An 18394-nucleotide genomic window follows, 5' to 3' on the forward strand; every position below is an offset into this window, starting at 1 on the left:
CACAATCTGCATACAATCCATCTTACAATCAATTGAGATTGTATGATTGGGTACAATATCTTTCTGATGTATGGCCACCTTTACTTCCATTATGAATCCTTATTATTGTTATGCTCTATTGTAACCGATCTAACCTGTTCATTGAAATGATTCTTTATCTTACTTGCTATATATATGTCGTCACTGTTACTTGTTAATTTTGTTGCATATGTTATGTAACTGTATTGAGACAATAAAATTTACGATATATAAAAGGGGAATCGTTGGCAGCGAAGGGGCGGGAGCTCGGAGGAGCGGAGTCTTTGTTGCTCGGTAAGCTTCGATCCCCAGCCAACCAGAATCCGCCCCTTAGTGAAGTTACAGTTCTTTCTCTTTGGCAGTTTTACATAAGCAGCGGAATGACAGAATCAAACCGTAATTTATAGGTATTGCTATCACATTACACGCGCGCAGTAGGGGCTAGAGTCACGTACAAGCTTTGTGTATTACATTATGTGTGCAAAATCTTGCTGTTGGGTAAATTTAGGAATGTTTACAGATGCCTCAGCGATGTGCCAGCGCCCTTTTCGTACTGCATGAACTAGTAGTTTATGTTTAGTCACCAATTATCTCTGCTCCGCTGTACTAACCACACCTTAGGTCACACGGTGCACCTCATTTATCTCAAATAGGGAAAGTGCTTATTACACAATGTACATAGAGCAACACCTGTGAGGTGTGAAGTTACATGTTTGATGGTGTGATGTCAGGACGTCTGCCCTTGGGGTTGCCAGTCAAGTTTGCTACAAACCCGCAGTGCTACAGCTGACATTCCACCAGCGAACAGAACTTACAGCATTCTTGGATGGGGGAGTTCAGGTTGCAAAAATACTGGAACCTGAACATAAGGTGTTGTACATGTTCATCGTACATTTAGTCATTGGAATTGTTTAATATATAGTGCCATTTTACATGTTGCAGTATAGAGAATATTGGTTATTCTCATCAGCTACTGCCTCACTTCACACACACATACATACATACATACATACATACATACATACATACATACATACACCAACCATATAAATTACCTACAATCTACTTCATTGTTTTGTGCCCACCACAGCGAGTTAGAGCTTCAGTCAGTGGGTGTCTCCGTAGACAGCCTATCGAATTAGAGCTGCAGCCAGTGGGTGTCTCAGTAGACGGCCTATCGGATTAGAGCTGCAGCCACTGGTTGTCTCAGTAGACGGCCTATCGGATTAGAGCTGCAGCCACTGGTTGTCTCAGTAGACAGCCTATCGGATTAGAGGTGCAGCCAGTGGGTGTCTCTGTAGACAGCCTATCGGATTAGAGCTGCACCCAGTGGGTGTCTCAGTAGACGATCGCCTACAGCAATAACATTATTTTGCAGTAATGGCTACCGCTCAGCATCGACCGCTGAATCGGGCCAGGGTTACTACAGATGTTTATCTGTAACATCAGGACGTTGCCGAAAGCACTACTTTAATGGCAAAGGCACAGAAGTTTATAGACTATAGGTGGAATGGTTATGGGCATGTGATGCATTACAAGTGTGAGAGTAAGAGAGCCGACCTCCTCAGTTGGCAAATATGCATCCAGCAGAGTGTTCCTTTCATCTGTAGACCTTTCTCAGGAACTCCGACCTTTTAGCAACACAACTCTTGAGACCCTAATCTTTTTAATTGGAAAGGGTATTCTGAGTTCACTGAAAGCCAGTATAATTCAGGATTGTATACACCTACACCCAGTAGTTCTTCCTTAACCAGCAGTCATCAGACCATTTGAGCCCTTTTAGTTTTCTTTTTTGTACAAATTGTCACTTAGGGCTATGGAAAGCCATCTACCCCATTGATCATCTGCTGGTAATACCATCAGATCGGCAGCAGCCAGCGATGATGCAGGATGATGCTGCTCATCGCCGGGCTGTACACAATGGGCGGCTTTTGAGCTGAAAGCAGCTCAGACGGCAAAACCTGCTGCTCAAAAACGCCCAGTGGACCTTATATTAGTCCATATGCTCCCCTGTGCGTTCGCACAGGGGAGCGATGGTTTGTGACTGCACATACACATGTATGAATGGGCAACCCTCTGACATTAGGAACCAATAAAATATGAAAAACTTGTGTCGACCATGTTCCTCTTTGAGGATTTATTCTGTCGATCTAGCGCCAACCAAGTATAGACTTCTAACTGGACGCCGTTGACCACTAGTAGTCGACCATGGTATTGTCGATATAATCTGACATAATTTGGTTATGTTTTGCTATTTGTGTCCATTTATTTTACACCCTTTGTCCTCTCTGCAGCAACATCAACCTAAGTCACTAGATTTGAAGTTGAAGTTCGTCTGTGGGCAGTGTTTGCGGAACGGAAGAGAGATTGAGTCAGATCGGGATGGGAAGTACTGTACGGCCAAAGCCAGGCACAGGTGTTCAATTGTTCACACCCATTTTTACCACCGGGTCAAGTAATATGTTGTGTAGGATTTTGATTTAAATGTATTGTTTAACCCTTTGAGTGCCAACATCTTTGTGAGAGATATGCAGAATATCCGCCAAAAATGCCAGCGTCGCTCACATATAAATTTAAATTAAAAATGTTGTGTAAAATAAAAAATATGGTACTCTTTACCTAGAAGGGCGCCCGCGATTAGAATCGCGGGCGTCGGGAGTAAAAAATCGCGGGCATCGCGGGTACATAAAAACGGGTGCCCGCGATGACCGCGATTTTCCCATAGGGAACAATGTTAAAAAGGATGATTGACCGCGATTTTACATTCAATGCTTCAATGGCCGCGATTTGGCCATAGGAATCAATGTTAAATGGGCTACAGAGCCCAAATAGGCACAATTAACACTTAAATGTCCCCCCAAATTGTTAACGCCACCCCACGATCCACGCCAACCCGAAGCGTGGCGAGCGCAGCGAGCCCGCGAGGGGCGGCGGTACGCGTCCTCCGACCTTTTCATGCCCTACTATCCACGTCGGCGTGGAGTTGAGAATAGAATAGTGTGGCGAGCCACCGAGCCCGAAGCGTGGCGAGCGCACGCGGATACCTTCACAGGTAAACGCGTCCCTTCGCGGGCTTCACAGGTGTCCGCGTCGCCACGGACACCTGTGAAGCCCGCGAGGGGACGCGTATAACTGTGAAGGTATCCGCGTCCCCTCGCGGGGCTCGCCACGCTTCGGGCTCGCTGCGCTCGCCACACTATTCTATTCTCAACTCCACGCCGACGTGGATAGTAGGGCATGAAAAGGTCGGAGGACGCGTACCGCCGCCCCTCGCGGGCTCGCTGCGCTCATAATTTCCCTGTTCACATTTTATTTTTAGTGAGCACAATTAGTGATCGTGTTTTCTTTACTCTTTGTATACGTGTATGTAAGGAGACATATATATGAACACAGTCTATTTTATATCTTCTAGAGCACAGGATCCCAAACTCGGTCCTCCGGACCCCACACAGTGCATGTTTTGCAGGTTGTCAAGTGAAGTAATTAGCTCCACCTGTGGATCTTTCAAAATGTGTCAGTGAGTAATGAGTGCACCTGTTGGGGGACCTGGAAAACATGAGGACTGAGTTTGAGAACCACTGTTCTAGATCAGGGGTGGCCAAACCAGTCCCCAAGATCCACCAACGGTCCACTGTTTCCAAATCACCTAGCTGGTGCTCAGCTTTAGTCATTACTAACTGTCACATTTGCGAACATGCTCCATTCATTCCTATTATAGATCCTCTGGTATCCTGAAAAACATGAACTGTGGGTAGATCTTAAAGACCGGTTTGGCCAAACCTGTTCTAGAGTGCTCGGTGACCTATCAATCTTTTTATTTGAGAAGTCGAGTTAAGTTTAACCCATAGGTGGAGGAGCGGGGTTTTATGAAATACTAATTTCCCCTTGCCTTTAGAATTCTCCTGCTTTCCTGCTCCTCTTCAGTTTTCTTCCGATTACATTTTATAGGTGATTGACACAGAGCTCTGTGCATTACTCCACTTACGGAAGGTAGCATATTATCATACACAGAAAAACGTGGAGAGTGCTTTATAGCTGGTGTCTCCCAAGAACAATAATGATGGGGAGTTTCCATCTGCTTCAATGTTGGTTTGAGTCTTGCATTTACTGTAGATATCCATTATTTTTGCAGGGTATTGCAGAGGATATGGTAATATAAAAGGCTTTTCCTCTGTACAGGCCTTCACAGCAGTTTCAACATCCTTCATTTCCCTATAGCATGCTCAGAGTAAACCACCAGTGATTGTGTGTTATACTTCGCCTCTTTTTGCTCTGGTCTCCTGGGTTACTTCTAAACTGAGGAGAGTCATGAAAGCATGAGGGCTATAATGGAGAGTAGCAGTTTTTTATTTATTTGCTTCCATTATCCTACTACCTAGGGGTAGAACATAACACGTCACTTGTCTCTCCCAGAACATTGTAGAAAATAATTGATATATATATATTACTGTACTACATAAAAACTATTTATTTAGACCTAACCTAGACAACTGTTCAACTCTTACTAATTAGTTTCTTTATTTTATTTGTTGTGTGGCAGCTGGACAAAAGATAAGAGAGTATTACTTATGATGTCAAAGGCGAAAAAAAAATGGGTTCCCATCCGGCCCCTTCCGTCCATTCGCTCTTTTCCCCAGCAGTATGAGGTAAGAATGCATGTTGCTGAATGCAAAATTAGGACCACCATGTTGGTTTTTAAGTTTCTGCTGTTTTTGTCCCGCAAAACACACACCTGTTCCCAAGTCAGATGTGCGCGCACACACACACACACACACACACCCTATTTAAAACTATTTTGCGTATATTGCATTGGATAACACTGTTACACCTATACAATTGTCAAGCCGGTCACCCAGTGATTGTATAGGTGTGTATGCAGGACTAGTAGCCGATAAATGGCTTAGAATGCGTGTTATATGCGCTGATAACGCTTCTCCCCCGTGTATTACTGTGCTGCTAATGCGCTCTGCTCTCTGGCGGGATCTCCGGAGAGGGTAGTTATGACCCCCCCTCTTCAGCAAATGAGATGTTAATATATCTCATCATTGTAACTTCCTGGTTTGCCAGGCAGGAAGGGTTATAACGCCACAATACTGTATGTGCGCTATAATACGTCCCCGCCTCCCCTATGTGTGTTTTTAAATGCATCCGCTTACATTGATATGCCCAAGCTCCCTTTGCCCCCCACCTCCAATTACTTCCCAAGACCGTCCAATATAATTCTCACAGTGCCTTCATGTCACTCTGATATGTGCTCAGACCTTTGACCTTTGTATGTGACCACATCACTAGGCCACCTCTCAATCGGGCCCTTTGTGAAGGAGGTGTAGCAAAAGGAAGATGTTTTAGTGAATTTATTGCCACTTAATACTATTAACCCTTAATATCCAGGTTGATGATATATTGTATCTCTTTGCACAGTCACAAACGGTACATATATATTCCACAAACATGTAAAAAAAATTGTATTGGCGGATCTTCAGATGTTAATAAAGGTTAAATTCCTTAAGAATCTCATGATGATCTGGTGTGTTTACATAGAAACAATATATAGCTCAGTGGTTGCACTATGGCCCCAATTGACATTGGCTCGGTAAGCAGCAAAGATTGCCGCTTACCAAGCACTGAAACACAGCCCCACCAAAAACGTTTTCCTCCGCAAATCGACAAAGATGGGCCGGACGCGGACCTGTGATATCAGCCATCTGCCCCCGGCAGGCATCAGCCCTTCCGCTCTCCCATGGGAACGTCCAGCATTTTTATAGGGAAGACCATAAAACGCCGGGCGATCCCTGTTCACACCACTGTCAGATAATGATACTGACTCTGCAGGTGCTGCTCCGATCCCCGCTGCCGGAACATGTTCTGGAATGGGTTAGTGTGCTGCCTGGCATTGCACGTTATCATGGCGCACACACTCGCAGCTTACCGCACACTCCTAACATGTCTGAAAACATCTGAGTGGTGAGCAGAAGCCGGGGACCCCACTAGGGGGGTACCCCAGTTAATTTGTGCAGCACACGGGGAGTGGGTCATACGTTCCCTCTCCGGGGATCCCATGACCCCCCTGCACATACTGGCAGCCATTTAGTAAACAATGACCGTCGGGCATGGTTTTACATGAGAATATATATATATATATATATATATATATGTGTGTGTGTAAAACAGAAAAGAAGGAGCGCACAAATGAGCAGGTATATCGAGTTTTACTTAAAAAAGTGTATCAAGCTCACATACAAGATAAAAAAGAAATGTCGGCATATCCACCAAGTACCAGCATACGTCCACGTCTGGAGCCTGATATCCAGCAGGGAGAGATGGTATGGAGGCGTGTGGGACACACACCTCCTGACGAAGTCCCCATTGACGAAACGCGTTGGGGCGTGCTTACCTGATGTGCTGATCTGAATTTGCTGCGCCGTCCTCCTTCTTTGGTCGTGCTGCTGACGCCGCCACACCGCCGGGTTGATCCATACCATCTCTCCCTGCTGGATATCAGGCTCCAGACGTGGACGTATGCTGGTACTTGGTGGATATGCCGACATTTCTTTTTTATCTTGTATGTGAGCTTTATACACTTTTTTTAAGTAAAACTCGATATACCTGCTCATTTGTGCGCTCCTTCTTTTCTGTTTTACATGTCCTTTATTGCCTGAGGCTCGAGCAAGCCTCTACTGGAGTGAGCTGCACCTATCATTTATCATTGGATGGACCTGTATACATCTAAGTGTTGCGCAGATTAGTATTTTGTCTGTATATGTATGTATGTATATAGTTTGCGATCAGAAGCTGCACACACCAGACTTTTCAGCATAAAATAAATCAGCCAACCACGTAGGTTATCAGCGACGTTTCGGGAGTTTATTTCCCGTCCTCAGGCTTATACAAGTGAACGTTCACTTGTATAAGCCTGAGGACGGGAAATAAACTCCCGAAACGTCGCTGATAACCTACGTGGTTGGCTGATTTATTTTATGCTGAAAAGTCCGGTGTGTGCAGCCTCTGATCGCAAACTGCATAATCTTTCTATTGAAGCGGGCACCCCGGCAAGTGACACGGAGAGTGTGTGCACGCCAGATCGTCTACTATGTATGTATATATATATATATATATATATATATATATTTGGTTTGGCCGAGCACAGCTGCCCAGTTGCTGTTACTGGTCGGGTGCCTTGTCAGCAGGTATGTAGACTTTAGTGGGTGTGGACGTAGCACTCCAGACACTTGGATAATCCAAAGAAGAAAATACTTTATTGAAGACAAGCAACGTGTCAAGCGTGCAGCTTGTTCTGACTCCTCCAAGGCACTCCGTTCTACAGATTCACTGGTACAGCAGTGTTAAACTGGGGGAGAGTCCCTGAAAACTGCTACTTTTAAGGGTTTGTTTCACTGGTATATCAGTGTAAATTCCACTGATAGCGCCATTACATTCCCACTGGGTCTGTTTGGCAAGTGTGCTGGTTTCCTTCAACCTGGGTCCCTTGCATGGCTGGGGCTGGGGCAGACTTTTATCCCCCCTGTGTTTTTACTGTGTGTATGTCTGTGTACAAATGTGACTGTTTCTTTCATTATGGGTAGAAAGTGCACTGTACAGATGGAGCCGCTCTCTGCTACCCTGCCTATGGTGATTGTACGGCCAATCCACCACTGCGCACCTAGTTGCAAGGCAGCACAGTACGTATCACAGCTTGGTGATGGCGTTACGGGATGGATGCAATACCAGTGATCATCCACCAGATGTCGCTTTTTAAAATCTTCACTGCGCATTAGTAAGTTGTGTACTACAAAGCTTTGGCAAAAGAGTCCGGATTGTGTAGATCGGCGCAGTTATCCACTAGCCTTGGCCACCTGGGTATAGCAACCATGATTGCTCATGATTCTAAGTAAAGACGGAGCCATAATACGATTGCCAAGAATGAGAGAGTCCAGGATTTTGTGTTCACAATATTCAGCATCGGCTACATGAACTGCAGGCCGCAGTTATTATTTGCCTAGGGACCGGAACATTACACGGCCCATTTGCTTGTATTGTACAGTACAGTGTGGAGCCACAGCGATGTCCGCGGGAATGAGGCGCACGATTGTCTCATACGTACTGTTATATACAGTTCCTTCGTATATCAATCTGACGCTAGATTGGTGGAGCATTAGCCACCCAGCGATGGCGATATATATTGCATGCATATTGTATGGTGTGCATCCACGCACCGGAGTGCAGAAGAAAAGTGGATCGCCAAAACCTCCGCCATGGCGAGCTGGCGGAAATAATGAGTTGCTCCATCTGTATGTAACACCAGGTTTTCCTCTTGCAGGCTGCTGGATGACTCACGCCATTCATTCATGGGCGGGTCAAATTCAGGAAGGCCTGGTGGGTGGAAAGACCCTGGTTGATATGACAACCCTAACAAAATACATTGGGGATACCATGCTTTTGTGATACCTTTAAGGAAGTCGGCATCATTAACACCAGGACATCCACTATGGTGGTCTTAGCACGCAGATCCTTATGGCTGCGTATGTGAATGGCTGATGCTGAATCCAAAAATAGCGTAGAGGCACTTCCCTTTTAAGGGGGAGTGGTTGTTTGGAGGGGAATTCAACACTTTGATTTCTAAAGCCATGGCTGGAAAATCCACCTTTCTTCCCTCAGCAACTCTGCCTGTCAGGTGTTCCTTTCCCAACCCCCATTTGCAGTCCTTTTGTGGGACTAAAAAAAACTAAAAACGAAGCTACAAACAAAGTTCAGCACTTGCCCGCCTCGCATATTTTTCAAGTCAGGTCTGCCGGTTTCCCAGGTTACTCGGGATACGCTACTAGTGGCTTTACAAAAGTCGGCTTGGACCATGGTCCGTGTCCCGGTCCCTTCTCACCAAAGAGGTCTGGGTTATTACTCAAACCTATTCATCGTACCAAAGCCGGACGGCTCCATGCACCAAATTCTGAACCTCAAATCACTGAACCCCTATCTACGAGCGTTCAAGTTCAGAATGGAGTCATTAAGGGCAGTAAACTCCGGCCTGGAAAGGGGGGAGTTTCTGGCCTCTCTGGACAACAGGGATGCGTACCTGCACATCCCGATCTGGCCACCCCATCAGGCATACCTGCGGATTGCCCTGCTGAAGGAGGATGACCAGTTCCCTGCCCTGCCTTTCGGGCTGTCTACAGTACAGAGGGTGTTCACAAAGGTAATGGTGGAGATGCTGCTGCGGCTGCAGGGGATCAACACCATCCTGTACCTAGACGATCTCCTCATAAAGGCGGAGTCCAGGGAACAGTTGTCATCCAGCATTTCTCTGACCACTCAGCTGTTGTCCCAGCACGGGTGGCTTCTAAATGATCAGAAGTCTACCCTCTCTATACACTCCTATGGGTACTCTCATCCCTGGTAATCACTCTTCTGGGCCCCTGCAATTGTGCAACACTATCAGGGACTCATAGGAGAGATAGAAAAGGACAGCAGATACCCTCGATTTATTTTCATCCCAGTACCAGAGATCTTGCTGAGGCGCGCTCACTTCACCACCAACACCCACCTAAGGGTCTATATAACTATGGGAAGGTGCTGGGGAAGCAGTGACTGTCCTAATCACTGGTGGGAAAGCTTTTTGTCACCACCGTCTATCTCTCTCCATTTGCACTCTTGTTACAAATAACGATGTACATATGTATTATTATCTCATTCTAAAGTGAATTCATCTGTATCATTAACATAATATGTATTTGGGATTGTGTAACCTGTAATATGTGTGCACCTCGTAGATGGCACACAATGGTATAATGATATATAACACTGTTATGAACTTTGAGGTTGGCTGCATCTGACTCTAGGGTATTGATGGATCCATTTCCACATTGTAGGATGATAAACTAAGTTATTGGCATATACCCATCCCATTTCCAATGGACCATTGATTACATTTCCATATTTCACAGTCTATGTGGCACATAGCCATTTACCTTTATTTATGGGTTTTTTCTGTATAGGTGGATTTTCTGACAATCCACCAACTTATCTTGATATAGATACTATACTAAACTGATTACTCATTGTACATTACAGATTAAAAGAGGTGGAATAAGGTGTAGGTACTGTACCGATCTATTCACTGTATACTATTGAATAGAAGAGGTGGATTGTGTCAAATCAGAATTTGTCTCTGCAACCGGTCTGACAGACCATCCACACACCATACAGACTGTACAATTTATTGAAATACTGTGTCTGTACACATTTACTGTGCATCTTTGAATTCTCAAATCCTGCACACACTTATAAACCACTCACCTATTAAGGAATAGATACTGTACCAATCTACTCACTCACTGCATAATATTGAATAGAAGAGGTGGATTGCATCGAGTTAGTTTCTATAATTGGTCTGACAGACCATCTATCTATCATACAGACCGTACAACTTATTGATTTATTGTGTCTACACACATTTCCTGTGTATCGTTGAATTTTTCAAATCCTGCACATATATAAATTCTTTATTGTGTTGTGTATTTGTGTGTAAACGTGTGTCTACGTGTGTCTTTTGTGGTGAATTTTCCTGTATCTAGATTTTAAACTAATCAATTAAAAGTAACATTTTAAACAGGAGTTCCCCCACAAAGAGAGAGAGTGCTTTTTCTTTGTCCAAACTTAAATGATCAGAAGTCTCACCTGCTGCCTTCCCAGAAACTTCTCTTTCTGGGGATGATTCTGGACACGGTGGCCCAGAGGATCTTCCTTCCACCGGACAAAGCAATGGCCATTCAGGAATTGGTCAGGGAGGTATTGACTCTGAACCAGGTCTCGGTCCATCTCTGTATTCGCCTGTTCGGAGAGTTGGCGGCGTCCTACGAAGCCATCCAATATGGGCGTTTTCACACTATGAGTTTTCAATTGGATCTCCTGCGCAAATGGTCAGGCTCCCATCTGCACATGCATCAGCTGATACGGCTATCCCCTCAGGCCAGAGTTTCTCTGGCATGGTGGCTTCAGTCATCTCACCTGTTCAGGATCCAAAATTGGGTCCTCTTAATGACAGATGCGAGCCCAAGAGGCTGGGCAGCTGTAACCCAAGGGGTACAGTTTCAGGGCAGGTGGTCAAGCCACTAATCTCTCCTTCCAATCAACATCCTGGAACTTTGGGTGATTTAAAAGGCTGTGATTCAGGCCTCCCATCTGCTCCTAAATCAGGCGATTCAGGTGCAGTCTGACAACGCTACAGCTATAGCGTATGGCAATTATCAAGGAGGGATAAAAAGCATGCCTGCATGCGGGAGGTCTCCATGCTCCTCCTCCACACAGATAAGCGTGCAAGGGCCATATCGAAAATTTTGAATTCCAGATGTGGAAAACCGGTATGCAGACTTTTAGTCGTCATGACCTACACCCGGGGGATTGGAGTCTCCACCCAAAGGTATTCCAGCTGATCACTGACCGGTTGGGTAGATCTGATGGCGTCCCGGCTCAACAAGAAGCTGCAGCTTTACTGTGCCAGGAACAGGGACCCTCAGGTGGCGGTGGTGGATGCACTGTCGATGCCTTGGTCATACCAGCTGGTATACTTTTCCCTCCAGTTCTGTTGCTGTCCCGAGTACTCCGCAAGATAGGAGGGCATGGTATGCCGATCTTCTGGCCATGTTGGTGGACGAACCTTGGCCTCTTCCGCTGAGAAAGGGATCTTATTCATCAAGGGCCATTCGTTTATCCGGACTTATGATGGCTTGGTTTGTCGGCTTAGAGGTTGAGCGGCTAATCAGGCTAGAAAACCGGTGACATCCAGACACTATCATCGGATCTGGAAGAGCTGTTTCATGGTGTGAAGGGAGACCTTGTTCTCCTACGGTTTTCCAACTGGGTTGGTTCCTCCAATTTCTGCAGGCTTGAGTCGATATGGGGCTCAGTTTGGGCTCCATCAAGGTGCAGATATCAGCCTTGTCCATCTTCTTTCAGAAGAAGTTGGCTCGGATTCAGGAGGTTCAGACGATTTTACATGGTGTTCTGCACATCCAGCCTTTCGTACACCCACGACGTGCGATCTGGCTGTGGTATTGACCTTTTTTATGGTCCTCTTGGTTTGAGCCGTTGGACTCCATTGAGGATAAGTTCCTTTACGTGCAAAGTAGTCATGCTTGCGGCTGTGGCCTCGGCTAGACGGGTTTCCGAATTGAGGGCTTTGTCATGTAAGTTCCCCTATTTGAAGTTTTTTGAGGACAGAACGGAGCTCAGGACTCGACCGCAGTTTTTGCCGAAGGTAGTTTCTACGTTTCACCTTAACCGGCCGATTGTGGTTCCAGCTCGGTCTGGTTCCTCAGAACATTCCTAAATCTTTGGATGTTGTCCGTGGTTTAAAGATTTATCTTGAAAGGATGGCTGGAACTAGAAAGTCTGACTCCCTTTTTGTGTTGTAAGATGCTCACAAAAGGGGTTGTCCTGCTTCAAAGCTGCTCGCTGGATACAATTGACTATTCAGCGAGCTTATTCTTCGGCGGCTTTACTTTTTCCGAATTCTGTTAAGGCCCACTCGACTAAATCTGTGTCTCCTCCACATGTTTTTAGTTATGAATGGTGTGTTGGTTCATTTATCTCACCACTTGCATCTTAAGTTTCTCTCAAGTATGTCTTCCTCCTTCGGGCACAGTTTTACCTAGATTGAGCTGTGGGAGGGGGCATAGAGGGGAGGAGCTGACACACCCTGTTTAAAGTTTTATGTGCACAGGCTCCTTTGGACCCCATCTATACCCCATAGTACTAAGTGAAAATATTGCACCAGGCTAATGTGTACCGGCAATCTGGCGTGGTGCGGGCAGAAGTGAATTTGCCCCAAACATCAGCCCAGTTGCCAGTCTTCCTAATGTCTTCCCACCCTTAGTGTATAGGAGAACCTATTAAATCCCACTATTTCCACACACGTGAAAATCTACTCAAAAACATTACTGTGTAATTATATTGAGCATGTTTGACTTGGGCTTACCGTACTTATCAGCCTATAGAAAGTGATGTAGATAACCTGCAGTTACACTGACTTATGTAACTATTGTTATCTTGATGAGTTAAATATCCCCTGGATTTATTTAGTCTGATTCCAATTTCCGCACGTTTAGTGTGTCCTTGGTCAATACAAGTATGTGGCAGGTCTGTAACAAGTGTGATATATTATTATATAATAAGCTGCTTACTCCTTATTTGTCACTCCCAGATCTGCGTCCATGTGCAAAATGGTAAGAAGTGTCAGTATATTGGAAACTGCACCTTTGCTCACAACACAGAGGAGAAAGACATCTGGACCTTTATGAAGGAGAACAAGGGTAAGTGCAGTTATTAATAACTAGAGAAGGCCACATAGAAACCTTTCCATTCCCAGTTAGCATGTGGGGTTGGGATCATTTGGTCTACATCATGTTGGTCGACATGGGCCTAGGTCGACAGTCAAAAGGTCGACGTGGGGTTTTTCAGGGTTTTTTTACCCGAATGTCGACATGGACACAGTTTTAACATCCCCTCGCTTGCAATGCTACAGGCACGGTGCCTTGCTGCGCTCGGCACACTATTTTATCTCCCACCACACCCTAGTGGATGGTAGGGCATGAAATACGGCCTGTCGGCACATGTCCATCTAGACCCATGTCGACCTAATGGTGTCGACCCAATGCTTGTTGTCCAACATAATGTAGACCAAATGACCGTATCCCAGCATGTGAGCTCTTCTAACGCTTTGCCAGGGTTGTGGTGTACACCTCTGATAGAACTTCTTTATTAACAGGTTGTTATATAGCGCTTTGGTTTATTATTCCGATTCTATAATTGCACACATTTTATTGTTCATTCTTTCCCATTTCAGTCTTGGATCTGCAGTTGATCTTTGATTTGTGTAATAAGAACAATAGCCCAGCAGAGAAAGCCGGGAAGGCGGCGGCAGCAGCAACAGGCGGAGCTCAGAAGGAAATCGAGAAGCAGATTGTGATGCCAACAGATTATGCAGATTATCTAATGGTAATTGGCTTGTGTGAGCATTGTCGGCCTGTTCTGTAACGTGAGAATGGCGAGGAGAGAAGGACAGAGGAATATGTAGCGGTTTGCCACTTTCAGACAAAAGAAGAGAGCCTGGCGAGTCGGCTTGATGTTTAAAGTGGCAAATATTTCAAAGGGAAAAATCAGGTTGGTTTTGCCTTTTAAATAATTGCCACTTTGAAACATTGGGCAGAATCTATGAAATTGTGCTTATAACTGCATCTTGGAGAATGTTACATTTCCCCTACAGAAGGGGGGGGGGGGGGGTGGCCTAGCTCTACATTTAGAGAGTACAGCTCATTGTAAATATAGGTGGCGAGTTTTGGCCTCCAGTATCTATTTGCACATCATTCTGTTCTGTTTTCCCTAGATTTCTCTCTTTAATCCTCTAGTATAGATTTACAGTGATAATTGCCATGTGACCACGTTCGTCACCAGGCTTACCACACAGCGAGCTGTGGAGGTTCTGAATAGTCACAGCACATCCCCCAGCCTCCTTCCTCTGCTAGTCCATGACCAATGTGGAGATCAGGTGACTGACCAGTTAACAGTCTTGTCAAGAACCAGTTGCAGGCTGAACTGCAAAAGCCTTGCAGCTGGCAGTGTTATTGCAGGGACAACCTTTACAAATTGTGTTTGTGGGATTGCATATACACAGTAGTACTGTACTGAAAACTGGTTTGTGAATAATGTACAGTATGTTGCATACAATATAATATTACATTTCATTATGTTCCCAGGATCAGAAAGAATAGGATTATGACTGTATGTCTTACACGGAACATGTTCCTGAAACCTATTTATTTCACTTTGTAACTTTCATAGATGAGTGGGAGGCAATTTGCAGGCTTCTAACGGTGCATACACACTGGCTAATATATCGTCCGTTTGATTGAACGGCCGATATATATCAATCCACCATCGGCCAGTGTGTATGAGCGATATATCTGGGAAAGGCGTTGTACAGCGGTGCCCCCACAGTCCACTTACTAGTATCTATACAGGTGCGGCACTCGGCTTCAATGGAAAAAAGCCATTCAGATTTTAATCAGCGTTGATTCAATGCTATTTATGCTACTTAATGAAGTCTGATGAAAATGCTTCATTAAAAAGCATTCAAACATTGCTGTTTAAATCTGAATCTGAATGGCTTTTCTCCATTGAAGACGAGTGCCACACCTGTATGGATGCTGCTATAGAGATATAGAGATCTAGATGTAGATAGAGATATATAGATAGCTAGAGAGAGAGAGCGATCTCAGCGCATTGTGCTGTGTGTATGGGCGGTCTGACGACACAGCTGCGCCGTGAGCTGCTGGTGAGTGACAGCTCAGTGGACATGCACCCGCGGCCCGCCCGCTTGGGATGTCGGTTTCGAGGGATCAGGCAGTGTGAATGGAGAACGCGCTGCCCGATCCATCTGTAGATGTATCTATTAGTGATTGCCCAGCTTAAGTGACTTTTGTTGCTACTAGAAGAAGTTTTCAGACCCTCATTTCGCTGTCTCCTTTCTGTCAAAAACAAGGATGGATTACACTGTTATCTCTGTGGTAAGAACAGCAACAGTGAGAGGCAGTGGCAGAAACACATCCAGTCGGAGAAGCATAAAGAGCGTGTGTTCACCTTGGAAAGTGAGGAAAGTCCCTGGAATTATCGCTTTCCAGCAGGGGAGTTCAAGCTCTGCGAGAGGTGAGTGCACATACAATACTTCCTTCAGCCTGTGCTTGAAATGGCAGCAGCAGGTGCTTCGGATTCTGATCCTGTGGTTGGGAGAAAACCATCTTAGTGATTGCTGAGTTGTACCATAGTGGCGCTTACCATGCCGCTATGGCTCTTCTTACTCCCCCCCCCCCCCCAACTGGGTCTCCTGTAAGGGTTTTACAGATTTTGCTATTTGTATTAATAGAAAACTAAGTTGAGAAGGTCCTCTAATCTGTATGACCCCATTTGTCACTGCTACAACTCCGCAGATTTAATTATCATGTCTAGTGGCTTCTCCTACGATGATTTGTAGCTGTACTCTTCTTCTGATGCTGTAATCTCTCTCCACACCAGGTTTGAGGAGACACAGAGTTGCCCTAATGAGAACAACTGCCCCTTTGCCCATGGAGCTGAAGAATTGGCGGAATGGCACGAGCGAAGGAAAGTTTTGCAGTTTAAGGTTTCCAAGGCTCGGAAAGACATGTTACTGGAGCCCAACGACTCTGACTTTGGCAAATACTCCTTCTTAATGGAAGATTTGACAGAAGGATCTGAAGAGAAAGGGACAGCAGACACACTGTGAAAAAAACTCTTGTCCTCGTAACCAACATTTACAATTGTGGCTCTGTTATAGAGCTGGGTCTTACATTCAAACAGTATGGGATTGATTGATGAGAACTTCCTCACAGAAGGTCATTTCCTGTATCAATAGGGAGTACTGGTTTGTCTACGGACAGCTAGTCAGTGAGTGTTGTGTACTTGACCTTGTGTGTGATATTCTGTCCTTTTCCCAGGTGTGGTGTATCCTGATATTAGTTCACATTGCTTATTATATTGTTACATATGGAGCTATCCTTCAAATCTATACAGCCCAGCAGCATCTTCAGTATGAAGACCAGAATAGGATCTTCAGCGAGGGGTTGTTAACTTTATATCTTAAAAATGAACTTTACTTTATCAAAATATAATTTTTTTTTTCTGTTCAGATGATTCATTTTGATGGAGAACTCTTACATTCACGGTTGCAACAACAGTAAAAAATGACACTTCCCATGCCCTAGAAGGCTCCACGTCTCTACTGCTTCTGTTTGCTTGAATGGTGGAACTTTTAAAGTTCTAAGTGTCAAATCCTCTTCCCCATGAATTAACAAAAAATTAGTCTATAGCCATCATTACTGATGAGTGTTGACCAACCTTAATTAGTGCGGTGCCCAGACTTGGGCGGGTGCTGAGGTTTGGAGGATTAAATGATGTTGCCGGTTTATCAAACCACAAACGTTACCCAGAATCCAATGTCAAAATTTGGTTGGATGTTCTATTTATTGCTTATTTTTACATATACAGTAAGTGTTATTTACAGGCAGATATGTTTGTTGTAAAGGGCGTGACCTCTTATTGCTTTATTCCAGCCCCACCTCCGTCATTCAAAAGTTGGAAGGTTTAAGGGGTGTTCAAACGGTGCGATTTTGCTTACAATTCGATCCCGATGCGATTGGGATCAAATAGAGATCGGCAAGCAAAACGCATTGAATTTGGACTATATAGTACAGATCTGTACTATATAGTCTTGCCTGCACAGTGTATTTTTCGATTTCGATGCAGCGGGGCCGTACATCGGATCAAATCGGCATAGAATGCGTCTGAAAACCGTTTGATGTTTATTCAATTTCGATTCAATTTTGCTTATATAAGGAAAATAATAGAAAAATAGACCAAATTGAATCATGTGTGCAGGGCATTGGAGTGTGTGTCGTTGGCTTTTCCCCCATTGTATGTTTGCTGTGATCAGTAATATATGAGCAGCTTGGAATTCCAGCACAGTGTTGAATAAAAAAAAAATAATATTATTATTTTTTATTGAAACACCATTCTTCTTATGTATTATGGCATTCAAATATAGACATCCTTTTAACATAACGTATAGTAAGAATGCAAACAGATCATTATTTGGGAAAGGACTGAACCTGATTTAGGTGTTTTTTTCTTTTCTTAAGGTTTCTTGATAATTATGGCTGCCAACATCTGTAAGGGCGGAGTTTAGGGTTCCAGCAGCGCAGTCAATGTTTACATTATCTGACAATGAATTTAATTATATAAAAAAATACTGATATAATGAATGCTTTACTTTATAGTGTACTAATGTTACTTCAACATTTTGTGCTGTAATTACTACATGTGGACATTTCAGCAGGATTATTTGTCAAAGAACGGTATTAACTTGGCTGGAAATTATTATTACTTTATGTGGAATAAGTATTTTCGGATTATAAGATTTCAGTAATCAAAACGTGAGAATTTTTCTTTGATCTTAAAAAAAAAAAAAAAGAACAGATGAAAAGTAGACACTAAAACAATTGTAAAAGTCAAAAAATGTGTCCTTGTTTGATAATTGAGTATTCATTTTTGTTCAGGTCTGTATATTTCATAGGCAGTACTGAAGATATCCATGACCTTTCCTCACCTGCTGTTATACCCCTGCAGTCAGAGCGCAGATACAGGCATTTGACACTGTGGTAATCTGTGATGTGTTTTGAGCTGAGTGTAACTCTTTTTAATGGAATGTATAAAAAAAATTACCTCATTGATACACAGTAACTGTATTTAATGTGGACTATGTATGAAATTGTTCTAGAGCAGTGATGACTAACCTTGACACTCCAGCTGTTGT

At 44.2% G+C, this 18394-nt stretch overlaps 1 protein-coding gene across 6 annotated transcripts in view; it reads left to right on the forward strand.

Moving 5' to 3' along the window:
- The window catches only part of ZC3H7B (zinc finger CCCH-type containing 7B), a 76568-nt gene extending 58514 nt beyond the window's left edge, over window positions 1–18054 (forward strand). For all 6 annotated transcript variants that reach the window (XM_083156282.1, XM_083156281.1, XM_083156284.1 and 3 more), the window contains 6 exons: window positions 2313–2434; window positions 4559–4664; window positions 13214–13322; window positions 13856–14007; window positions 15551–15714; window positions 16081–18054. In XM_083156282.1, the coding sequence (XP_083012408.1) occupies window positions 2313–2434; window positions 4559–4664; window positions 13214–13322; window positions 13856–14007; window positions 15551–15714; window positions 16081–16309 (882 nt within the window). In that variant the 3' untranslated portion in view covers window positions 16310–18054. The remainder of the gene's footprint in view (window positions 1–2312; window positions 2435–4558; window positions 4665–13213; window positions 13323–13855; window positions 14008–15550; window positions 15715–16080) is intronic.
- Window positions 18055–18394: the final 340 nt, after the last annotated feature.

This window comes from Crinia signifera, chromosome 8 (genome assembly GCF_055691185.1).
Source record: "Crinia signifera chromosome 8, ASM5569118v1, whole genome shotgun sequence".
Taxonomy (NCBI): domain Eukaryota; kingdom Metazoa; phylum Chordata; class Amphibia; order Anura; family Myobatrachidae; genus Crinia; species Crinia signifera.